At 43.6% G+C, this 26,213-nt stretch overlaps 1 protein-coding gene across 5 annotated transcripts in view; it reads left to right on the top strand.

Annotated features, from left to right (window-relative positions):
- CADPS2 (calcium dependent secretion activator 2) overlaps window positions 1-26,213 on the top strand; it is a 2,822,196-nt gene that overhangs the window by 929,221 nt on the left and 1,866,762 nt on the right. For all 5 annotated transcript variants that reach the window (XM_069629098.1, XM_069629097.1, XM_069629096.1 and 2 more), the window contains one exon: window positions 10,574-10,682. In XM_069629098.1, coding sequence (XP_069485199.1) covers window positions 10,574-10,682 — 109 coding nt within the window. The remainder of the gene's footprint in view (window positions 1-10,573; window positions 10,683-26,213) is intronic.

Here is a 26,213-nt window from a genome sequence, read left to right as displayed (position 1 = left end):
TGGAGGCGAGTTTTCAATTTACCAAATTGTGCTCTGATTGCATTTATTCGCTATGAAATGGGCTTGCAATCTATACTTTGTAGAGCACAATGGATAGTCCCATATTTTATTTATGGTCTATTTTGTCCTGTAAAAAATACACCTTATGAAGACATGGGACATATTCTGAATATGGCCACGAATAGCACCATGTCTTCTTATGTTAAGTATTGTAATAAGATCCTAGAAGATGTAGGTTTTACTTTACCAAGTGATAATTTGATGAGTATTAAAAAAGCACTATTCATGGATGACTGAAGGAAAACAGTTGAAAAAATGCACAGGTATAAATCATTGTCATTTAGCTTATGATCATAAAAAGGTTGGTGTGTTGCCTGGATATATGTGACTATTTCCAAATCGAAAGGCCAGAGAGCAATTTCTAAGATGTTGCCTCAATATTTTATTAACCAGAGATGTTTTAGTTAGAAGACATATCTGAAGTAGTGATTTGATTTTTTTGTAGATTTTGTACAAATGTGAATACAGTTGAATCATTGAGACGTCTCCTGGTTGATTGCCCAGAATAGAATTTTAAGAGATGTTGTTGACATTTTTGTTATAATACTGCTTGAATTGATGCAGATACATTGTGGGTTTATATACTAAATGGCCATTTGATATCTGTGATATCTGCAGTCTTACATTTTGTGAAATGTTTAAATTTGAATAATCAGGGGTTTTACATTTCTGAAATTGTATTATTTGTTAGTTAAATGATGATTGCTCTTTTTCTTTTTTTTGTGATACTGATTTTAGTGATGATGAATTTGTATTGAAAAGGTTATTTTGATTAAATGTTATTGTAAAGGTATGTTTTTACCATAAACAATGAAAACAAATAAAAAAATAAACAGTACAGAGATAGAAAAGCTCCAGTCAGGATGCTTAAACGTCTGATGACCCATGAAAAGACAGCCTACAAAGGTCTGCCATGAGAAGGACATATAGATTGTAATAAAATAATTGATGCATTAATCTCCTAATGTAGCATATGCATGTTAGCATAAGACAAATGCAAATTTGCAATGTGAAAAAAGAATGAAATATCCATATTACCACATATACGTCATTGTTGGTTTTCTTCCAACCAATCAGAATGCTTGGTATGCCATCAATAATCTGTGTTATTTGCCACATTTAACATATTCTGACTTGAGTAGCAGCCTAAAAATTGACATTGCATCAACGATTTCATTGACTTTACCGTAAAATGTTAATGTAATAGCCTTATAAATTTGGGAGTGATGATTCTTGCAGGATAATGTCCTTCCCTGGCTTATCCCCTCCTATTCTCTTCTGGCAATAACTTGAGGAGCAGGCATTAGTCCGAGATAATGATCCTCTCCCTGTTCTACAAGGCTTAAGTATGATTTCAATCTGTATTGTATTGAGCAATGAGCTCGTACATCTCAGGTATACACAGTATTTTTCTCACTCTGTGGTATGTTTATGTATAACACCGCATATTCCATCTCTGGTGCCACTGTGATATTAGTTTTCCTTGTAAGGTATACAGATGTCAGTCTATGATGTATTCAATTCACTACACCCTATATCCCCTCCTACTAGCCTTTATCAATCCCTGTGTCTGGTAGGGACACTGGTGTAATTTCACCAATATTATAGTGTAGCTAAAGTAGTTTTACAACCGATAAGCAAGACTTTTCCTTGGCCTCAAGCACTGGGCCGCATCTCTCCGGTGCTGAAATCTCTCCATTCGCTCCCTGTGGCTGCAAGGATCAAGTTCAAGACACACTGTATTGTCCACAAGGCTTTCTGGGGCCTCGGACCCACCTATCTTCATCAATGCCTTCCTAAATACTGTCCCTCCCGAGCCCTCTGCTCATCTACCTCCAACCTTCTGCGAGTAAGCCGTTTCTCTAAGCAGAGATTTGGTGGGCGATGTTTATCCTCATCGGGGGCCCCCCTCTGGAATAGCCTCCCTGCCGCCTTTGGTCTTGAGCCTGCTCTCCTTAAATTCTGGAAACTCCTTAAGACATTCCTCTTCTCCTCTTCCTTCTCTCTCCCTCTAACCTGCTGACCTCTCTCTCTGCTCTATCCCTATCTCCCTCCTTTCCACACAGCATGCCGACTGGCAGCCGGGAGTACCTCATAGTTTCACAGTTCCCCAGCACCTTCGCCAGTCCTCCAGCACTTGCCTCAGGGCCTGCATTTACCTCATTGCTACTGCACTCGGTCAATTACACACTGAGAATGGCATCTCTCTGAATTTACCCAGTTTCTGACCAACTGGGCGCATCTGGATTCCCCCCCTGCACTTGTCCTGCTCCCCCTCCCCTCTCCTACACCGTCTGTGCACTTGCACGATCTGAATGTCCCATGCGTTGAAGATCGTCTTATCTTTCCTTACCTGTCTCCGTCCCTGCATGGTGGCACCTCTGCGCTCTTGGACAAACTGCAGAATCATCGTCAAACCTATTTGTTGCTATCTACACTGTCAACTGTATTATATGTACTTACTCTGCTGGCAGACCGGTTATCATTCATAAACTCAAGGGCTGTGAATGACTGTTGTTTTTCTTCCATGTCCCCTTCCTCTTTGAGCACCTTGAAACACTTGCCTTTTGTATAGGCGCTTTAAAAATAAACATTACCATTATCATTCAGGCCCCTTGATGGCATAACGGGACAGGATGTGACATCACATGACCTTTGATTCTGTTCCATCATAGGAAGTGACATTTTCCTAGGTTGAATAAAAACGTCCATAACTGTAAACCCATTCAATAAATTAAAAATCAAATTGAAAAAAAGATAAAACTGGAATCTGAGTTTTTTCTTTTTTAAAGGGGTCAATCAAACTTTAAATTAATTTCCTGCCATGAGATATTGCTTGAGATTGTTTTCCCTTCTTGTCAGGGGAGGCGATGCACAAAAGCCCCTATATCTGTACCCACATTGTTGCTTAGGACTTCTGAGATGGCTTATTTGAAGCAGAGTCCCGCATGCATATGGTAGGCAGAACAACCATTACAGGGTTTACCATGATGCCCATGTGAGAAGGGGTCATGACTCTTGCTCTCCCCTCTCTTTCACCGTCCCTCCTCCAGCCTCATGCCTCCACCCTCCTACCCCTGTTTCTACACCAATGCACAGTCAGTACAAGAACTATCACCCGGCTGGCTTGGTGTAAATACACATTAGGTCATTATATTCTGCTATAGGTTTTATTCAGATAAACAACATGCAATCAAGGTCACACCTTCATGGAGCACCTAAAGCAAAGCTGCCACCATATTTTACCCATTGCATATACTGCGGTACAGCCTTTAACCGTAGATTGAAGGACACCTGAACCATCTTTCACCTTGCTGCAAAATTAACTGCTGAACCCATATGCATGCATATTTATAAATTACTGATCCCATACCCTCACCCAGAATAATTTGTCTCACACATTGTTTGTCAAGTGTTGGCAATAAAAGGCTGTAGGTTTTATTGTACAGATATGATTATGCAAATAACAATAATTCCATATCATAGATAATAACAGTACTTTTGGGCACCGGGTCTTGGGGTTACCCCCTCCGGCCCGTGCCCGCCTTCTCATGTGCCACGACTTGTTGTGGGCACTGTACTGTGCCCTGTACTTCTTTTCCTTTGTTGTTCTCCCTTATTTGTAGGGTGGGAGGGTTTTGTGGTAAAGAAGCAAAGGTTTGGAAGGCACTGAGTAAACAGCGCACCTCCTGTGTGTTTGGGTCTACGTTCAGGGTCCACAAACTGATTGTGTTTTCTCAAAGCATGCTGCTCTGTATTTATAAGACCCAGGGGAGCCCCGGGTCTTTGATCTGTATAGTAGTGGGGGCCGTTATGTCTCAGCCCCTGGCCGGATAGCCGACTATCTGGCCCCCCGTGGGGGGCAGGTCTTTGAACCTGATCCCTGCCTGCCTGTTGGTTTCCTTAGGTGCTTAGGACCTTGCTGCATGAAGAAAGGGTGAGGTGATTGCTCACACCTCACCCTTCCTCAGCATTGTGTTGTACAGACTGCGTGTCTCTTCGACTTGGGGGGAGGAGAGGAGCAGAGAGGGGGAGAGGTTGGGCTGCCCCTTTCTGGGCCTGCTGATGGTAACAGCAGTTACCCTGCCTCTCTTTGTGAGGTACTGCAGCATTGACTATAACTGCTGAACCCATATGCATGCATATTTATAAATTGCCGATCCCATACCCTCACCCAGAATAATTTATCTCACACATTGTTTGTCAAGTGTTGGCAATAAAAGGCCGTAGGTTTTATTGTACAGATATGGTTTTGCAAATAACAATAATCACATATAATTGATAATAACAATACTTTTCGGCACCAGGTCTTGGAGTTACCCCCTCTGGCCCGTGCCGCCACACGTGGGCAGGTTGACGGCTGACCGCATTCCCCCAAAACTATCTCCTATTGACAACCCCTGGAGGCTAGAGTTGCTGTATTTTCTCAAAAGAAATGTTCCATTCCCTTGATTGATAGGTGGGTGCCGTCTTTGTGAAAAAGGTCCGTGTCACCCTGTGTAATGGCTCGGTGCTTTATGAAGCCCAGTCCTCTTGCTGTACAACATTTTTCTAGCCCCCTGTTGATTTTCCATCTGGAAATGTCTACAGATTTGTAGCAGTTGGCCCCTTGCCATTTCTTTCTGGGTAGGATGGCTGAGAAGTGTCTTTCCATTCCTTTCCAATTATGTGAGATACCTGCAAGGGATGAGCACATGTCCTCAAGTAACTTTCTCCTCCCAAAGGATACTAGGTCATTGCCCCCTAGGTGTATGATCAGAAATTCTGGCGGGTCTCTGTATGCGACCAGTTCTGCTAATGTTTCGTGGATTTCTGCCCATCGTAGGCCCCTGTAGCCCCACCATGAGGAAATGGTGTTCCTGAAAGGTGGCCTTTCTTTGGTCTCCTCTGCCCATCGGCCCGTCCTGAAGATAAGAGTGGCCGACTAACCATGCTGATTGAAGAGTGGTCTTCCCTTCGCCTGGTGTTTTTGCATGAAGGGGGGAGAAAGAAAGGGTGAGGGTGGCTGGCTACATTAATTGCGGTCTGATGTATCTTTTGTAACAATCTAATATCCAGCCCCCTATGTTTTTTAGTTGTTGGGGAGCTAAACTTCCTTGCCATGCTGAGGTGGCAGCACCTATTCTGAAGGAATGGGTGCCAAAGCCCCTGGGGGTCCCATCCTGCATTGTTGATTGCTTTCATCAGCACCCCTTTGAATTGGTAGAGGCTTAGTGCCGAGGCGTCCTTGTGGATCAAAAACCTCCCCCCAACCTTGGGTCTTTGTGTATAGTAGAGGTTGGTAATACACACCGGGCAGTTTACTGCCTCATCTATGCAACAAATGTTGATGGTTCTTTTTGCCCCAGTTTTTGATTGTTGAATTTCTATGCTGACGCTCTCCTGTCTGACACTGACTTCCATGACGCCCAGCCCATTGGTGTCCTTGGTGCTGGAAGCAATGAGCTCTCCCACCCGGAAAGCCCTGAAGTATGCCAGGAAGAAAGCTGTTCTGAACAATAGGATCTCGTATGGATGCCAACATATGGCTTCCAGCTGGTTTGCGATTTGTACCAGTTTGTTGAAATCAAGGGGGCGGCGGGTGTCTACCTGGGGGCCTTCTATTCTGCCCCAGCCTTTCAATGCATAAGAAATTAGGGCACTTTGGGTGGGGTCAGAATCACCCCGTATTTTTGAGAAATATGAGACTGCAACTAGGTGTCTTTTAGCCCAATCTCTCGTAAAGCCTCGTTCATGTGCCCATTGTCAAAAATATCTGTCTTTAATCGTTATTTTATACCTGTGGGTTTAAAAACTGTTTGGAAGCACTTACTGTACTGTGCTGCGGTGGTGCTTACCAGCGCTTTCCCTGCCATCTCTGTGAGGAAGCCTAGGGAGGTGTTGGCACCCGTCTTTGAGGTGCCTGGTTCTTGTTGGACATCCCGGCCATGGCTCTCTTGCACTGGCGTTGATGCCGTTATATTATTGGCACCCGTATTTGAGATGCTTGGTTCATGTTGTGCATCCCAGCCTGGGCTCTTTGGCGCTGGCGTTGATGCCGTTATTTTTGTTTTCCCATTATTTGGCAGCATTCCGCCGGTATTGGCGTCATCTGTTCCCGGGCGTGCGACGCTAGCTCCCGGAATCCGAGATAAGGCATCTGCAATGTTATCTGCCCCAGCAATGTGCTTAGCTTTGACCACAATGTTTTCTTGTAATGTGACTGCTGTGATGGCTCGTAGGACTCTTAGCACTAATGGGCATTTGGTAGACCTTCTGTTTATGGAGCCTACTACTGCCATGTTGTCGCACCAGACCAAGAGTTCCGTGTTAGCAAGCTGCCTTCCCCAGATGTATAATGTTAGCCAGATGGGAAACATTTCTAGGAGGATGATGTTTTTTGTCCACCCTTCCTGTTGCCATGAGTTGCGCCAGTGTCCTGCCACCCATTCTGTGTCTAGTATGGGTCCAAACCCCCTGCTCCTGGCTGAATCGGTAAAAAGGACCCTTTTTGTCCATGTATTCAAAGGCGTTCGCCAAAGTGAGGTCCCGTTGAAGTTTTTTAGGAAATTCCTCCAAATGTCCAGGTCTTGCATCACCTCTGCACCTAGTCGGATGTGTAGGTGGGGTTTGGTAAATGATTTGATTTTTAGTTCCAGGCTTCTGGAAAATACCCTCCCTTGAGGGATTATTCTGGCAGCGAAATTGAGTCTGCCTGCTAAAGATTGAAATTCTTTAACTGTGCCTTTGTCTTTTGTTATCAGGGCTTGTATCTTCTCCAAGACTTCTGCAATTTTTATTTTCGGGATCCTGCATAGTCCTTGTGCCGAGTCGATTTCAATGCCCAGAAAAAGTTATGTTGGTGGCTGTTTTGGTCGTTTTTTCTTGTGCTAGAGGTATGCCCCAGTGTGTAGCCATGCCTTCTAATTTCGCCAGTTCCCCATTGCATTCTTCTGAGTTTGCTGGGCCCATTACCATAAAATCATCTAGGTAGTGTACTACTTTGGTTCCTGGTCTCTGTTTTTGGAAAGACCATTGAAAAAAGAAGCTGAATTGCTTGAATAGGGCGCAGGATACTGCACACCCCATTGGGAGGCATCTGTCTACATAGAATTTGTTGTTAAAAGTAAAACCTAACCATTGCTGGGAGTCTGGGTGGACTGGCAATAGTCTGAAAGCAGATTTGATGTCTAGTTTGCCCAACAGGGCATTCCTGCCACATTCCTGTATGAGTCTTACTGCCTCCTGGAAGTGTGTGTAGGATACAGCGGATTCCGTGTGTGGAATGTTGTCATTAAGGGATTGGCCTTTGGGATAGGATAGATGGTGGATTAGTCTCATTTTTCCAGGCTCTTTTTTGGGAACCAGGCCTAGTGGTGATATTATGTATTCTTTGAGGGGCATGTGGTCCCAGGGTCCACCGATCCTACCTAAAAGCAGTTCTTTCTTGATTTTGCTCTCCACTATCTGGGGGTTGTCCCTGGCTAATTTTAGGTTTAGTGGGATGTTTTGTGACCCTGTGCCCTGAAATGGAATGACAAAACCCTTGGAGAAACCCTGCCAGATAGTCTCGCTGGTTTCTCTGTCTGGGTAGTTCAATAGCACCTCTCTAAAATTGTTTGGGTTGATCGGTGTTCTACCTGGCGCCAAATCTGGGTTTGAAAAACGTGGTTGGCACTAGTCTTTTGGGTTTTTGGCTGGCAGTCTGGTGCAGTTGCTTGCTGCGTTTGTACCAGCATTCTTTACCCTAAGAGCATTGTTTTTTTCCAAAATTCCTGCATGGAGTGTTGGCTTTTGAACTATGGTTTTTGTTATGCCTTTTGGATATTAGACTTAGCCGCCCATGACTGGTTCTTACAAAAGGGCGGTTCTCCCTTTTTATGCTTCTCATTATCGTTATTTCTGGGACCTGTGTTTTTGGTATTATTGGAGGGGTTCTGGGAGGCCTCTTCCTCCACAGGGGGCTCAGCATTTAACATGTACAAATCATTTTGGACCTCGTCCCGTTCTATGGCTGGCCTCTCTGACATGCTTCTCCTAAATCTGATGTTGTATGCTAGCCAGGTCTTCCCTTTCTGTGCTACTTTCACCTCTCTTATTTTATCCATGAAGGCCCATATTTTTCTCCCATCATGAGGAACTTTCTCCTTATAGATTGTTGCCAAAATGGCGAAAGCTTGAAGCCAGTTGTCCCAGTTCTGTTCTACCTGGGCGTTTCTGGCTTTCTCTTCTATCTTTTTAGGGTCCCTAAACACATCTTTTCCTTTGCGTTGGGCTTCAATTAATGAAAAGATTTCTATGAATTCCTTGGCCAATATGCCTTCTTTGATTGTGACATCAATATTCCATGCTAGGCATCTTTTATATCTATTCAGTATTTCAGTCTGGAAAGATTTGATTTTTAAATCTAATTGGGCATTGCAGGTCATTGCTATATCTGTTGAATTGCTGTTGCTCTGCCCCGTTTGTCCTACTATAACTGTATTGGGAGTTGACCATGCCTTTAAAGGTCCTGATGGGTCTCCCGTGGTGGCCATTGGTGCAACTTTGGGGGCAGTTGTTGGTGCTGCCGGCACTTGTGGTGTGCTGTGGCTGGTGTTGGTATAGCTTGGATTGTTGCTGGTGTGGGGGGGTCATCAATATGATCGGTTCTAAAGGTATGTTGTGGTTTGTTGGCCCTTGTTGCCCTGTTTGAGGTAATTGTTTCTCCCTCATTTCCCGCAATAACTGCTGCATTTCAGACATGTTCTCGCACAATTATGCCAGTTTTTTGTTACCTTTTTTGGGGACATCCATCACTTTCTGTCTCCTTGATGGTGTAGTGACGTCATCTTGGATGAGTGGCATGGTTATCCCATCCCTTGGTAGGCCATACATATTCTCCCTCACCCATGTTTTCTTTTTACCTGTTTCGTTGGAAAGATAAGTCCCAATGAGTTTTCCCTGCTGTGTCAGCAATCTCTGCACAGTTGTCAAATATTGAGCTCTCTGCTCCTGTTTGCTTGTAACAGTTGTTATTTACATTTATACAGTTGAAAGGCCCCCGGTTGCGGTTTCTGATGCTGGAAAAGTGTCTAGTGTCTAGTGTTGTCATATAGAAATTGTACTTATTTTTCCCAACACGTTTAGAATGTTGGAGCTGGAGGATTGGTTCAAACCTCCAACCTTTCAGGTATGAGTTGTGACACTTACTGACTGTGTCACAGAGACTGGCTAATAAATTCGATTTAGTTCAGCAAAATAATGCATGTCGCTGTATATATAATGCATGCTAGTCTGACAAATAAAAAGCCCTCTCTGGGGCTGTTTCTGAGGTTTCTTTAGCCGTAAAATTGTTGATTTTCCCACTCCCCCACCCCCCCAGGTTCTTGTGTTCACTTTGTGAAAGATTAGCCGGGCAGCGCGTGCCCCGCGTCTGCCGGGGGAGCGGCTGACTGCGGATGTTTACTTTATCCCACTCGCATAGGAAAACAAAGTTTGTAATGCGCTCGTACGGCGACCGGCATGGCAGCTTACCTTGAAATAGATGTATACTCGAAGTCGCTGACTACGCTGAGCTACGCTGCAGGATTTCCTATGCTCTGCTCAGGTAATTGGATTCTTGTTACTTTTGCGATTCTTCCTGGGAGACTTGTTTTCTTAGTCAATGTTCGCTGCTTGCTTGTCGTGTTCAGTTGAACAGGTTCAAAGGGAAAAAGATGCGGTGAAATGCAACAAACTTTTAAGAGGCTAAAGAAGCAAAGGTTTGGAAGGCACTGAGTAAACAGTGCACCTCCTGTGTGTTTGGGTCCCCGTTCAGGATCCACAAACTGATTGTGTTTTCTCAGAGCATGCTGCTCTATATTTATAAGACCCAGGGGAGCCCTGTTATGTTTCAGCCCCCGGCCGGATAGCCGACTATCTGCCCCCCTAGGGGGGCAGGTCTTTGAACCTGATCCCTGCCTGCCTGTTGGTTTCCTTAGGTGCTTAGCACCTTGCTGCATGAAGGAAAGGTGAGGTGATTGCTCACACCTCACCCTTCCTCAGCATTGTGTTGTACAGACTGCGTGTCTCTTTGACTTGGGGGGAGGAGAGGAGCAGAGAGGGGGAGAGGTTGGGCTGCCCCTCGCCGGGCCTGCTGATGGTAACAGCAGTTACCCTGCCTCTTTGTGAGGCACTGCAGTATTGCCCAGAAGTGCTGCAGAGAAACACAGCACGGAAATGGATCGGTGTGGGTGCAGTGCAAACATTTCGTGCTCCTAGATTAGGTCTAAATTGGTGTTGTGTAAGGCTAAAATCAACGGACACAACACAATGCATTTTCATCCTCACAATAACTAATTCTATTTAATACGACATCGTGTTTTTCCAAGTAATTCTTCAATCCCTGCAGTTTTCATTGGTCTAATGTATGGTAAAGTGTTTCCACGACTTAAAAATAAATGGTCGAACCTCAATCAATGAGCTTTAATAAAACCTTTTATTTTCTGGAAATGGGAGTGGATTATTAGTTCCAGCAATGGTGTAACCGGTTTCCAATGCTTTTCCTTGGCAGGTTAGCCAGTACACCTTTGCAATGTGCAGCTACAGAGAAAAGAAATCAGAGCCCCAGGAACTAATGCAACTGGAAGGCTACACTGTGGACTACACGGATCCTCAGCCAGGTACGTTTCTATCTGACAACAAAGTATTAAACCAGCGTGACATACACACTGTTCTGGTTGTAGTCTAATGAAATTTGACAGCATAGTCGGTTGTAGTTTAGTATACGCCTATGACGTATATTTGCCTATGGCGTGGCAGCAGGGGTCAAGTCCGAAAAATTAAATTGGGGGGACTCATCAACAAACGCAATGGGATGTGAAGTGACCAGAAATTAGCATATCAAGGTGAAATATTCACATTTCAATAAATTGGCTTTGCATAACCACCCAAATTGAACAGGACGAATAGCATTTGCCTTTCATAAAATCAACACACACACAAAACCAAGACAGGATATTTTCTTCTAAAAGTGTTTTTGAAAACGTTAAAAGGCGTGCATGTTGTAAACTCCAAGAACCAATACAAATGTTTTCCCTGTGACTTGCAGTTCCGAAATGGGATATTTCACCTTTAGTTGTTTATTTTTCATTGGGTTATATAATGCAGTGGTGAAGTGTCCAGCCTGCAAGCCTGACGACTGCAGTTTGATCCCCGAGGTCGGCTTTAATTCATACATTCAATGAGGACATCCAATGTTTCTCTTTTAGCTGGGGGGGCTGAGTCCACCCTCTGTATAGAGTGGGTGGACTGCGTCCCCTGCGTGTACCCTCTACTTGAGCCCTGCGTGTCTGGCAGCTCTATGACATGTGCTGGCTGCTTTTTGTTCGGCCTTAGTTGCCATTTGATTCACTCTGTCTTTCCTAAACGGTAGTCAGAGAAGACCCTCTTGTACTCTGATTGGGAGAGGATGAAAAATGAAACATGAATACTTGAAGCACCCTTCCTTCTTATTTTCTTTTATAGAATTAATAAGGTTTACAAACAACCCTTCTATACTAAACAAACACCTTCATATAACATTCACCTAAAAAAAAAAAATACTAAATAACTTCATCTTATAATTAGTCATCGTACATTTATCATCATCAATTTCAAACATGTACACATCTATGCAATTGTGTGTTTTACTTTACTTCATAAAAGTAATGTTGGGCGTATACAGTTTACTTAAAGACATGATTTAATTAACATATTCTAAAGTTCAGTATTTCTGCTCCAATTGGTTAGCCAGTTTTGTATGCATGGCCAAAACTGGAGACCTGCCAAAGTTAAAGCGTTGCCCTAAGAACCTTTAGAAAGCAAATACAAATTGCCCTGACTTTAGACTCTCTTCTATTGCAGCCAATTCTGAATAGAGTGGAGTCTCACTGTGTTTAAAGTGTTCTATTCTATAGCAAGATATCGCAATTTCCCCACATTTCCAGTTACTCTACATAATCTATATGCTCCTTCCAAGACGCAGATGTCCCCTCTGAACCTGCACTTAAGCTGATTCTAGCTGATATAGGATGTGATAGGTTTTTTATAACGGGCTTAATAAGCAGAGGTTTCTAAGCGTGGACCGGGGATCGAACCTGTGTTGCTGCGTGTCTTCTTGTTCCCAAGGCGAGCACGTTTCCCCTGAGCTATCCTCCCGAGACGATGTAATCACATTTAAAGCATTTCATTCTATGGAAAGATTTTGCAATGTCTCCACGCTTCCAGTTAGTCTACATGATATAAGTAATTTATAATGCGCCTGTACGCATGTGTTTCTAAGTGCGACAAGACAAGGGAGGGTACGGAGGGAGGACAAGACAAACGATCTTACTAGGCCTTGTGTCATTCAGATTGTGCAAGTGCAGTAACACAAATTGCAGGGGAAGGGGGACGGGGAAAGGCAGTGGGTGGAGGGGATGTGCAATCAGAGAAGCATTGCTCTTAGAAGTGCAGCCATGGCAGCGTGGCTCTGGGTAAGTGAAAGGAGCCTGTGGACTGCCGCTACAGATACAGCCCCTAGTGTGTGACAGGCCCAGAAGCAGTTCGGGGAGACCGGCCAAGAGGAGCCAGGTACCCAGTGAGACTCTCAGGTTAACCAAGCAACCAGTTGGTGCAGCAGACAGGTAGGTCAGCGGGGGAGGGAGGGGAGAAAGCAGAGGAGAAAAGGAAGGTTTTGAGATGCTTATGGAACTTCAGGTGGCCCGACTCAATTTTGAGAGAGGCAGTGTGGCTGTTCCAGAAGGAGGCGCCTTCAGAGGAAAGTGATCTGCCCCACATTTTCTTTTCAAGACTGAACTCTTCACCCACTCACCCATCCAGCATTTACGCTGCTTCTAGCTGATTTCATCATAGTTTAAGGACAATGTCTCAAGTCAATACATTTGATTGGATGACACTCACCCCAGGGCAATTTAACAGCCCACCCTGAAATCGAGTGCCTACAACCAATTCAAACCGGGTCCTTTAACGGATAAGAATAACAACAGTTTAATGATGCCTGCGATACAATCCCTCCCTGCAGTCTTGGATAAGGAAGCTACTGCTTTGGATTAGAATGTTTGTGTTATTATTTCAAAAGAAGACCTTCATGTAAATGCAGGTGGTCCGAACCTCAAAATAGGGGATGTCATTAAAATACTACAAATACATCTAGGTTGTCATGAAATAGTATACATCCTCATAATAAAAGCTGCCTCTTTTTGGTCTTGCTAATGACAACAAACCATAGATTACAGAAATACCATTGCTTATTCAAACGTGCATACATGCATCCATCCATCCATAAATGATATGTAAGGATATTCCAAAAGAAAAATGAGTCCTTATAATTGAATCACTTTAATGACAAGCACACAATTATCAAAGCCACAGACGTGTCATGTTGTGAAACTTGGTTATATAATGATAGAATTGCATTGTCTTATAATAGTAACTAATAAGGAACGTGACCTTCCTTCCTTGGAGATGATGAGCCCAGTTGACCCTACGTCATGAAAGATGGATGGACAGGGCTGGGACCAATAGCAGCCCCGTCCGTCCGTCTTTCATCATGTGGGGTCAGCTGGTATCCCCTATGGAGCAGTCCGCTCATGTATAGTGTCTCACCAATCAGCCACGCAGGTTTTTATTGTATATGTGATGTAATTAGTGGCAATGTGTTTCCTTATAGCCTTCTGCTTGTACTGTTTTTCGGGAGAACATTCTCAGGCATCAGAGATGTTTGCTGGCTTACCTATTTTTTGTGTGATTAAAACTTGTTATCCTTGCAAGAATTTCTTGGCCTTTTTTCCCTAGTGGGTTGTATTTTTTTCTGGCGTGAACATTTAGGGGCGTGCCTTCAAAATACAAATACACCTCTCTTCTGTTGTCTCTGCTTATCAGTCTCACAGACATAAACCATACCAATATGATGTTTGATTATCTGAAGGAATCCAACGAAAACCTCTGGGGTAGCAATCTCACATGTATCCTGGAGTTGGGTGGAAAGATCTTAGTTAATGTTGCTTACCTGGATGGAGGGATGGCTCCTTGGTATCAAGATAGTTGCTTGCAACTCAGAATATAATTTAATCTTCCAAAGTGTCACATGTAACATGAGCTGTTCCCTAAAGGCATAGGGACCACCAATAATTGAATGTTAGATCCATCATAACAAATTGTAAATCAATAGGCATTCCAAGAAAGGTGTTTTTACGTATAATGATACTTTGAGGATCATTATTGTCAACCAATGTTTGAAGGGGAGCAACTCAAAGGTCCACACATGGTACCAAAGTAGCAATAGTGCTTGGTGCTAAAGCACATTATTCAAACTAACAAACCTCTCTTCAATAGACCATGTTTGTCCTTTCTTTAATTTGAAAGTAGTGTCAATTGTCTGGTATTTCCAAGGACAGCAACTTTTTTCTTGCCCTTCAACAGCATTGTGTAGTGCTGATTTCTTTATATTGCTGAAGTCCATTGGGTTACCACCAGTTCTGGTCCAGACTTTGTTATAATTGCACTTAAAATGTATTGCAGATCAATGGAGTATATCAATGCCATCCTAGAAATCAAAAATCCTATTTCTCGCACCCAGCAATTCTGATTTATGGTTTTGGTTCCCACTGTAATCATCAACCTAGATCTGTTGGGAACCAGATGCTTCAAATCTCAGGCATTCAGACCAATTTCCCATTTGTGAGAAGACTAAATGAGGGAATGCTCTTATATTTTTACACCTTTCTGAAATATTTTTCACTAAGAAAGCTCTTTTCATTAGTTTGACAGACATTGGCGAGTACATGATCTTCAAATCCATTGATGTGAATGGGGAAGAATTCCTGCTCCCCGTTCTTTAGAATGGTAAAATACTGATTTTTGTTCCTTATTTATTCATTGGTTGACCTTGAATCTGATTCAGTGGAGAGTCACTTGTCAGTTATTGGGGAGAAGGTTGATGATTTTTCAACCCTTCCCCTCAAACGTCAGTCTGTCCACTGATGGATCTGATGGTGAGTTCTATGATCTGGTTGTTTCTGAAATTAATTACACCTTTGTTTGAATGTCTCTCAATCAAATGACAGGTTCCTTTGAGACCAAAACTTTTTTATTGGTCGTCCGGTTTGGGTCCTGATGACATGGTTCATAAACTCAATCAAAGGTGAGAGCCTTCAAAGGACACCATTTCCCTGTTAAGCTTACGCTCGGGTGCCACAACAATTACTGGATGTGTGATCTGATGGTCTCAGATTGTTTTTGTCTTGTTCTGTTCCAGCTGAATCTATTTTTTTCCATCAAAATTGTTTCATTCCCAAGAAATGGTTTTAGGGATGTGGTACGACTCCCCCTCCTTGGGAAATCAAAGTTGTTTGAGACTTTGTGCCCATTAGATCCAACAAGTCACATGTGCTAGAATGGGAGTGTGAAGCCTGCCATTCCTCATCTCCAACCTACAAAGTGTTAGTTATTACACAATTTGGAATTAATCTTTTTACTTAAAGGTTTTCATGAACTTGAACTTTGGTTGCCATCATATAGGACTTTTCACCGCAATCAAATTCAGGTGGGTTGGATAAGGAATCTGTCACAATAAAATTACAGTTTAAAATCAAGGTGTAGGTGCATCCCCTTCCCTTCTGGCTCTGCCACTGCCCCCTACCAGAGGAACCAGAAGGGGAAGACCTGTGCAGGTTGAAGAGGGGCGATGTAAGAATAAGAAACCTAAACAAGGAAGGATGGTGCAAAGGAGTGTAGAGGTGATTTGCAGAGAAGGTGATTGTGTGTATAAGGTGTGTGAGTGAGAGGGGTAGTCAAAGAGTAGGGAGTGAGTCGTCAGGGGTGAATGAGGTGTTGAAAGTGGGGTGATTAAGCAGAAAGGGGGTGGAGTAATAGTATGGCGAGGAGGAGAGAATAGAGGTAGAGTGGAGAGGGATAGACTAGTGGTGTGGGAAGTAGAAGAGTAGTTGTAGCAGTGAGATGAGGAGTAGTAGTGGGGTTGAAAAAGGCTTGTATCAAGAATTAAGATCAGAGGGTGGAGGTAGGTGAGAGAGTTATAGCAGAGAAACAGAAATGGACATAGCTGGGAGAGGAAGTGGAGAAGATGGGTGGAGTCAGAGGAAAGTAGAGAGCAGAAGAGAAGTAGGAGGACATAGAGGATACCTAGGTGTGAGAGAGAAAAAACAAAGTGGAGCTTGAGTGTCTGGAAGTAAAGTAGGTCACACCTAAGCGGTCCCTGAGAGAGTCGGATAAATAAGGGATTTGCCTTTAGGCCATTACATTTGTCAAGGGTTTTGACCCATGTTGAATCAATAGACTGGGTAGATGTGGGGATGAGCTGTCACCGCCCACATTTGCGCCAGAATCCTGGAGAACCGCGCAGTTTTGCGCACAGCAAAATGGTCCCCTGACCTGCTACCCACCAGTACAAACGTGATGGGCCAGGAGTGCCATGAGTGAAATGTGTGCCAAAGGAAAAACAGCAGCGCCGGTTGGCTAAATAAAATGTGCTTTAAAATCACCTTTGTTTCCCTGAATGCAAGCTCAAAATGCCTATTTCAAACATTGCAGGATATTAAAAAATCTTACTGAACACCAGCAGACATCTGGCAGAATGAAGTTTTGTGTGCATACAAAATCTGGAAAGATGAAGAGCCCAAAACAATGTTTATAACAAAACTGGCTGAGCTGTGGATGTCAGCAGCTTAAGTTAAATGGACAGAAAGCCACTAAAATCGAAATGTTTAAAATAAATGAGTGACCTACCTTTGAGTGTAACATAGGTTGCAACTGTTAAATGTCATAGTTTTGAACTTAGAATCAGCATTCTAGTTGCATATGTAAAAATTGTAAGTTTGATTTGAATGAAAAAAAACTGGGAACAAAAGTGACATTTAGCTGAAACCTGGCTTAATGAGACTGGATTCTGCCTGACAACTACCCCCGACAGGAGTTGAAGTTGATCAGCAGCTGTGTTCCCAGGCCTGGCTGCATCCTGCTGCCCCTGCCAAAAGGAGATGACACCTCTCTGATTGAATTAGGGGAGTGACACCTGGGGACTACAGGAAACTAAACAAAGCACTGTCCCTGGCTCAGGCAAATGTTATATTAGGGGGGTCGTAAAATGGCTTCCTCTTGGAAGGAGAAGTGGGAGGGGCACTGCATCTGTGAGCAAGCTGAGCTTGGGGGAAGTGGATAAACCAGAAATTCCACCATGTGCTTTGGAAAATCACACCCCTTTGGGGCCAGAGCATAATTTTAAAAAGATGGATAATTCATAGTGCGGACTTGTAAAAAATATATAAATATATATATTTTAGACATCATTCTTGTGATTTTTCTGTGCACATTTTAATAGGTGTTAGGACCCTGTGGTATGTTCTTGGGGATAGTAGCGGAAAACAAGGTTGTTACTCCAAATGTATGCATGTTAAAAATCTGACACTTTAACATCCTAAACCCATATCCCTGGTGCACATTTGTGTAAAATCTGGAAAGGTTTAGAGGTTGTGATCTGGATGAAAAGGGCAGAATTCTGTCATAAGTGGACACGACATCTTACAAAGACAGGGATCGGATGGTTTGGTGCTACAGAAAATGTTAACTGGACGTGTAATATTAGAAAAATGGTACATAGATAAATATGTATTTGGATCAGAAATAGATTTGTGTGCAATTTGACAAGGGGAGGATCCTCTGACCATAAACCTAGCTCATCACTCTGACTCACAACCCATTTCCCCCAATCAAGGGAGAGAGGAGGAACTGGCCAATGATAAGTTGAGAGGGTTGGGCATAGAAGATGAGCCGACCCTCCCACTTTCTAAACACAGAAAAAGAGCCACTGGAAGCCAGATAGGACTTTCTTTTTCACTTTCTGCGGAGCATTTTGACTTCAGACTCCACATCCAGAGATCCAGACTTCAAATCCATCAATCTCCAGAATTTGTAGCAGAGAGGCCTGAATCTACAAGCTGAATCCTTTTTCAGCAGGCCTCCAAATCATTTGCAAACTATTCAACAGCCGGACGAGCTGTTTGAATTTTTGCCAAGAACTTTTGTCAGAACCAGAGATCCAGACCGCTGTGCAGTGCCGCTAGCAGAGCTGACCCAGAAGGTAGAATTATCCAGTGAGCAGAACCAGGCAGAGACCGTCCGTGGCAAGGGAACCGCAGTCCAATCCTGACCCGATCCGTGGCGAAGTCGCATTACTGTCAAAAATATAGTGCGAGTACCGCCAGAACTGTGCAAAACCCAATCTCTTAGTTTAGAATAATCTAATCCAAACTATTTAACCTATTTAGAACTGCCTCCTAGAATCATGTCATTCTGTCATCTTTAAACCTGAAAACTGTCATCTGTCATTCTGAGCTTTAAAATATCAAATCCGAAAAACTACCTTTACTAAACCGGCCGTATCTCCAGAACCGTTGACATTTTGCTTAATTTCAGCCAAGTGTAAAAATATTTGTCCTTGCTTTCCTTTGCTGAAATCCGTTTCCAACCTAATAATCCCTCATTAATCATTGTAGCGTGGACCTGAACTCATTCCAAGTATCTATCACTTACCCTGAACCTCCTATAGGGAATTAAAAGCAATTTTAGCACATTTCTCACTTCATTGCCACCACATTTAAAAGGATTTTGCCTGTGTTTAAAACTCCTACCTGTTTTCCTCTAAGCTTGCTAGGGGGGAACTGAATTATATTTGATTGCATTCCTGAGAACTGTGTGTTTTCCTTCCATCTCTTTATCTTGCATAAAAGGGGGCGGGGGATAATTATCAAAGAAAAGTGATTACATTGTCATTTGTTGAAATCATATCAAGTTTATTTTCTGTACTGCATTTCATTCATCATTGCATTGTGTTTGAAGCCATAAAAACATTCTCAGCTACTTTATCCTCTCTATATCACTTCTAAGCCATCAAAAAGAGTGTACCACTGTAACATTATCCATTGTTGATCACTATCATCTTCACAAGTGTGCTATCAAATATTAATTTACTATAAAAGTGTGATAGATATATATTGTTGAATTTTCAAATAAACCTTTTAATTTGCAAAACAACCCTACTTCTTGGCTCAGTGGGGTCAGGGGGATTCTAAGAGAGGGGTGTTATATAAGGGTTGTCATCCAAAGTAAACGAACTGGACATACAAATATATCAATAAGGGTTTCCCTCAGCATCCCAGACTAGGCATTGACTTAGCTGTAGTGTTGAATTGAATCCGCTTACACATTGTAAATGAGATCTAGGCAGTAGGGGTTAGAAATTGGTAGACACTAACTGGTGGGGGGGATGAACGCCTGGGCTGCGGTGGGATTTGCTGTCTCTAGACAAGGGAGAGAGGGACAGGCCTTGGAGCCTGTTTCAGAATTAAGCAATAAGCCCCGAGCAGAGGGGGGCATTACCACTTCAGGTAATGCCCCGGGCCCATAGTTACAGGTCTGAGCGAAGCGAGGGCCTTAAAGAAGGCCCCAGGGCATTACCTGAAGTGGTAATGCCCCCCTGCTGCAAGGGGCTTATTGCTATTAGTAGCCTGGCCTGTAAGAGTGGGGTACTAAAAGATTTTTTTTCTGTTTGTTGCGCTCACCTGGCTCCCACAGGGGCGTCAATCAGACCCAGACAGCTGCGACATCCTCCAACGTGAAGCGTAGTGCAGAGATGACAGACTGGACTGGACCGCCTAACCTCGTCTGCTTGACCCGTAGAAGTATTCTCCTGCAAGTGGAGAAAGGGATTTAGCCACCCGTGGATTCTAGTTTTGGCACCCCACTGTTCTCCCCACTAATCACCACCGATATTCACTTTCAGTAAGCTCACCTTATCTTTGTAAATGAACTCTCCATCCTGCGTGGAATGCAGGGGCGCGTAGATACCAGTTACTTCACTGGTTTGAAGGCGTTGGAAGAGTTCCGGTATTGACTCCGAGGTTCCAGCCGAGAACCCGTAAGTATACAGTTCAAAGAGTTCAATATGTCCGATGTTCACTCTTGTGCATTACTTTCTTGTGTTGCAGCTGGGTCCAAGGGAAGATTGTCTTGTGGCAGCTGATGGTGTTCAGGTAAGAGTCTGTATTACCCAACACTGTCCGGCAAAAAGATGCTTGGGTTTAAATTGCTGCTTTTTCTCTCCTTACAGGTGCGGCGTAAGAAGTTGCGGTTTGTTACAGAATAATGCCTCCGGTTGTTAATCAGGTAAGTCTATGGTGGAGAGGTTGTATTTGTTGGCTTTTTCGGGTCACCTTATGTTTCTTTTGTCCCCTAGATGGTGGAATTCGGCGGAGAAAATGATGGAGTCTGCGTCGGAACGAAAAATGCTGTGAGGACTGGTGAGTATGGCGCGGCGCTGCAGCTGGCGATGCGACGCGTGTGGAATAATGTCCTTTTCAAGTTCGAAGATGTGATGGATCTGGAATTCAGGTAAGAATTGAAATAATATCTGTTTTCTAACCTTTCCTTCTTCTTTCTTCAATTGCTAGGAGCTCTGGATTCGAGACGGGCGTGGCTGAAGACTGGATGCTGACTGCAGGCACGGTGAGCGTTACGCTGCTGGATGCAGAATAACGCGAAGCATGTGCTGCTGTTCGGGCGCGGTTTAAATAGCCTCCAAAGTAGTTCCAGGTAAGAAGTCCCTAGAACCACACCTGAGTAAAAAATAGTCCCTGTAGTAAAATAGTCCCATCAAGGCCTCACGTTGGCTTGGATTCATTTGCAGCATGTTCTGCATGAGGTAAGTAAAGACTATGAGCCTGGCGCCTATGGCGCCAGGACTGATTTCTATTATGAGCCTGGCGCCTAAGGCACCAGGACTGAACCCAGACAGCCCCCAGCCGGGGGCTGCTGGGGTTTTATTAAATATCTGGATGCCTGCTCCCGGGGCTGATGGGCTTGATCCGGATGCCCCGGGGTAGGCATCATGACACTGTTCTAAAACGCTCTGGTGTTTCAGAACAGAAAAAAAGTCAATAAAATGACCACGGGGAAGGTAAAACGAAGCCCATTTCCCCTTTCCATGGCAGACATTGAAAATGAGTGTAAAATGGTAACCAAGCAAAATGGCCAACATGGAAAGGGAGAAGGGACTACATGTAGTCCCTTCTCCCTTTCCATGAAGGCCATTCAAAAAATAGGGAATATGTAAACAAAAATAATGACCGCCATGAAAAGGATAGAAGGGCCTACGTGTAGTCCCTTCTTCCTTTCCATGATGGCCTGTTGCAGATCGGGAGTGGGACGCTCTGGGGACAGAAGTGTTCCCAGCACGTCTGCTCCTGAAATGGACAGGAAAGAAGGTAAGTAGGGTTGGGAGGGTGGGTAGGAAATTATGTGGATGGGGGAGGTGCAGCAGGGAAGAAGAGACTTACCTGATTCACTAGCAAAGGGAAATGGCGGCCACCAGCCCTGAGGAGGCTCAGGGCTGCCGTATTACTGTCTGATGACGCCCTCGTTCTGAGCCTCCACATTGACTGGGAAGCAGTCACACCCCCCTTCACTGTGTACTAATATCAATAAAAACCCTTGAACTGTCTTTGGGAGTTGGTGTCTTATTGAGGTATCTGTGACATGTGATGTCATCTTGGAATCTTATATACACTGATACAGACGTCCCTACAGCCACAAAGGATATGGTAGTAAGATTGACTAGGATGGCCTAAGTGCCCAAGAGGGAAAAGGTGAGAGCTACAGAATGTGACTTGTATGGGACAAAGAAATGATTGTTTCTCCCTGGCTCAAGGCAATGGTCAGGAGTGGTTTGAAGATGAGGCTGCCAGAGGAAACTTAGGACGAAATTCGCCCAAAGTCTGGACTGGCCCTTAAAGATTTCATCGATGTGGGTGCTAGTGTAATAGATGGGCACAACAGAGGAGAAACAAAGGTGGTCCTCTTCAACCTGGGGTATCTCTCCTACATCATCAAACCTGGCCAACTGATCCCCCAGTTTGCGAAAAGACCATCATACCAGATGTAAGAGGATTCAATTCAACACTACAGCTAAGTCAACGCCTAGTCTATAATACTGAATGAAAACCCTTATTGATATATCTTTATGTCCAGTTCATGCGTTCTGGATGACTACCCCTATATAACACCCCTCTCTTGGAATCCCCCTGACCCCACTGAGCCAAGAAGTAGTTCTGTTTTGCAAGTTTAAAAGGTTTATTTGATAATTTAAAATATATATATATCACACTTTATAATAAATTAATAATTGAATAGCACACTTAATCTGATATGATAAAGATCAACAACGGAGAATCTGGCACTAGCACACTTATAATCACTAATGAGTTGACATGAAATGGATAAGGTAGCACACTGGTAAATAGGAACAAAAGTATAATGTGGTAGAGGATGCTTTATGTAAGCTCAGGTGGATGCAATATTCAATGAATGCAGTACAGAAAATACTCAATATGATTTCAACCAAACAATGTGATCACTTTTCTCTGGCAATCCCCTCCCCCCCTTGATGCAAGGCAAGGAAGTGGAAGGAAAACACACAGTTCTCGGAATTGCAATCAATGTAAATCAGTTCACCCCAGCAAGCTTACACGACAGAAGTTTAAAACACAGGCAAATGCTTTGATATGTGCTAGCAATGGATGAGAAATATGCTGGAAATGCTTTTAATTCCCTTTCAGAGGTTCAGGGTGAGTGGTATCTAGTTAATATTAGTCCAGGCTCACACTGGCAATGATGCAGGGATAGTTAGCAGGTTAAACGAATTTCTGGCAAATGGAAGGCAAGCAGCAGCTGATTTTACATGTGGAGAAATTTGCAAATCGCGGTAAAATTTGCGGATGCGTGTTCCGCGATTGCGGTAAAACTATAGGGGGTTCTAGGTTCGTAGGAAAGCCACGATTCTAACCTTTCAGATAAAAGTTACTGCAAGTCTCTAGCACAAACGGTCGCGGAGATATGAGCGATTAAATAAAGGTCGTTTTTCAGATTTGAAATTTTGAAATTCAAAAAGACAAGTGCAGCTTGCAACTAGAAAATGACAAGTGACAGCTTTACAAATGACAGGTGACAGTTAGGAGGCAGTTCTACTTAGATTAAATAGATTGAATTATATTATTTTAACTAGGAGATTGGTTCTGCACAGTTTTCTAGGTACTCACACTATATTCTTGAGTGAAATGGGCCTCGCCATGGATCTGGTCAGGTTTTAAACTTGCCTCTGGTCTCTGCACTTCACAGTGATCTGGGTCAGCTCTCTCTGGTTCTCTGGTCTGGGTCTCTAGTTCTGGATAGATTGAAGTCTCTAGTTTGGCTCTCTGGAGGTTTATGAATTTGAAGTCTGGATCTCTGGATGTTGTATGGTCCGGCAGAGCGCGTTGCAGCAAATGGAATTGAAGGTCCCTATCTGTCCTGTCTGTCTGCTTTTATGTGTTTAGAATGTGGGTGTGTTCTAGCATCACTGACCCTACCTCTCTCTCAGCTTCTAATTGGTCAAACTTCCATTTCTCATTTGATTGGTGAATGAACTGTGAGTCAGAGGGATGTCATTTTATGGCTTGCAGATAGGACACTCCTCTGTCAGATTGCACACATTCTATATTTGATAATAAAAGACATATTTCACAGTTACACAGTTGCTTGAAATTCCATATACATGGTGTGGCTGAATTTAGCCATGTCTCTGTCCAAATCTGCTGTTTCTAAGAGCTTGCATTCAGAAATGGCACATAATTGACTTTTTAACTGATTTTTCAATTTCTGACATTGACCCAACTTTACATACATGTGCGCAGGGAGTATGGACATTAACTGATGAAGTTTCAGATTTTTAACATGCATACATTTAGAGTAATATCCACTTTTCCGCTAAAACCCCCCTGAACATACCACCGGTTCTAAAAACCTCTTAAACTGTGGGCAGAAAAATCACAAGAATTATGGTATCATTTATAAAATTTTCACATGTCCGCTCTATGAATGATCCATCTTTTTAAAGTTATGTTCTGGCTCCAAAGGGGTGTGGTTTCCTCTCAGCACAAGGTAGAAATACTGGTTTATCCAGTTCTGCCAAGCCAGCTTGCTCTCACAGGCAGTGCCCCTCCCCTTTCCTCAGGAGGAAGCCACTTTTTACGACCATTTACGACTCCTGCCAATAAAACCTTTGCCTGAGCCAGGACAGGGCTTTGTTCACTTTCCTGCAGAGCACAGGTAATTCAATTATCAGATAGATGGCATATCCTTAGTGTGAGCAGCAAAAGGGCAGCTAGGCCTGGGAACACAGCTGTGACTCAAGTTTCACTCCTGATGGGGGTAGTTGCCAGGCAAATTGGAATCTCTTTAAGCTGTCATTTCTGTTCCCCAGTTTCTGCATTCAAATAAAACTAAACATTTTCACATATGCAGCTAGAAGGCTGATTCTAAGTTTAAAACTATGACATTTAAACAATTGCAACCTATGTGACACTCAGAAGTAGGTCACTCAGTCAATTTAAACATTTAGATTTGTAGTGTCTTTCAGTCCAAATTTACTTAAACTGCTGAAATCCACAGCCCAGCCAGTCTTGTTATAAACCTTCAAGTCACTTCAGAATATAACTTTACATTGGATCCACCTCTCAGTAAGTCTTTCTTTAGCCTGCTTTGGGTTCATTCAGTTTTACACAAAAAAGTAAAATCTGGTGTGGTTTTAAAATGCCGGCTTTTGGATAGTGGTGAGTACTGGTACTGCACCCATTTTTGGGATTTAAGAAAATGAATTCCCCACAATTCTAGGTTGCATTTGGCAATCAGCATTGCCATTCCCAATGGTTTCAGACTACTGTGCAGGTAGTCCAATGGTGGTTTTAAAGCGCTTTGAAGCTAACCGGCGCTACTGTTTTTCCTTTGGCAACCCATTTCCCTCATGGCAACCCGGCCTTTCATTCTCGCACTGGTGGGTGGCAAGTGAGGCAACCATTTTGGTGTGCGCACAAACTGCGCAGCTTTCCTGGATTTCGGCGCACATGTGGGTTTTCCGCCATCTTGAATTTTCTAAGCCCACAGCACCAAATGTTGTGGCATGATAGCTTAAACGTGGGTCAGGACACCCAACAAGCCCCCCCACGCGACTGCACTTTGAATTTGAGTCGATGGGGAGTCGCGTGCCCAAGGGTTTTGACCCACGCACCGGTCTGTCCGCATAATCTTCTTCCTCTTCTGTAGATGGCATAGTTCAGCATCTTCTTCTCCATCCGGTACTGATCGATCGGTTCTCCTCGCCGGTCCTGATGGGAGTATTGGGCGGTCCACTGGGCCCATTGGATCTTCGTTCCCGGTCTCCGGATCGTCCTTCTTGGTCATTCTTCATGGTTTCATCTCTCCTAGGATGATAAAGCAAAAGCGGCAATACCTACTCATAGACGTTTTTCCACCACTGTTGAGATGGTGGGACAGCATATGCATTTCATCATGACGAAACATTACATTCTTATTTTGATAAAAAACAGTATAACTAAGGGACAGTTTCATGCAAATCACAATATTTTAGAGACTAGATGTGGTATGTTTTATGGTTGGAACTGAATTAGTCTGAGACAGTACCCGCTAGGATTCCAGAGGATTCCTCCAGTTGTTGCAGAGTGTGCCTGGGATGGCAACATTTCAACTGGTTTATGTGGACCCACTTGTCTTCCCCCGCTGCCAAAGGACCTTTGGGGATGTGGATTTTGTAGGCCACAGGGGAGATTTTGTCTATGATCTCGAATGGTCCCTTCCATGTAGGCAAAAATTTGCGCTGCTTGGCCTGGTTCCTTTGGAAGTTGTATAGATAGACCCGGTCTCCCACCTGATATTCCTTCCTGGAAGTTTTCAGGTCATAATGGGTCTTCATGCTATCAGCTGATCTTTCTAGATTCCGCTGAGCATAAGCAAAAGCATGTTGGAGGTGTTTCCTTAAATTCTCTACATACTCATGAGTAGTGGAGGCATTTATCAGTGTCTGCTCTTGGGTCCTGTAGAGCAAATGCTGAGGAAGCACCATCTTGCGCCCAGTCATCAACTCAAATGGTGACATTTTGGTTGCAGATGAAGGGGTAGATCTGATAGCCATTAGGACCAGAGGTAATCGGATATCCCAACTTGGCCCAGAATCTGCCACAAACTTCTTTAATATGCTCACAATTGTCCGGTTATATCTCTCTACTGCCCCAGAAGAAGCTGGTCTATAAGCAATATGCAGCTTTCTCTTG

The sequence above is a fragment of the Ambystoma mexicanum genome, chromosome 12, assembly GCF_040938575.1.
Source record: "Ambystoma mexicanum isolate Mex_15411 chromosome 12, UKY_AmexF1_1, whole genome shotgun sequence".
NCBI lineage: Eukaryota > Metazoa > Chordata > Amphibia > Caudata > Ambystomatidae > Ambystoma > Ambystoma mexicanum.
This window is presented reverse-complemented; position numbering and strand designations above follow the sequence as displayed.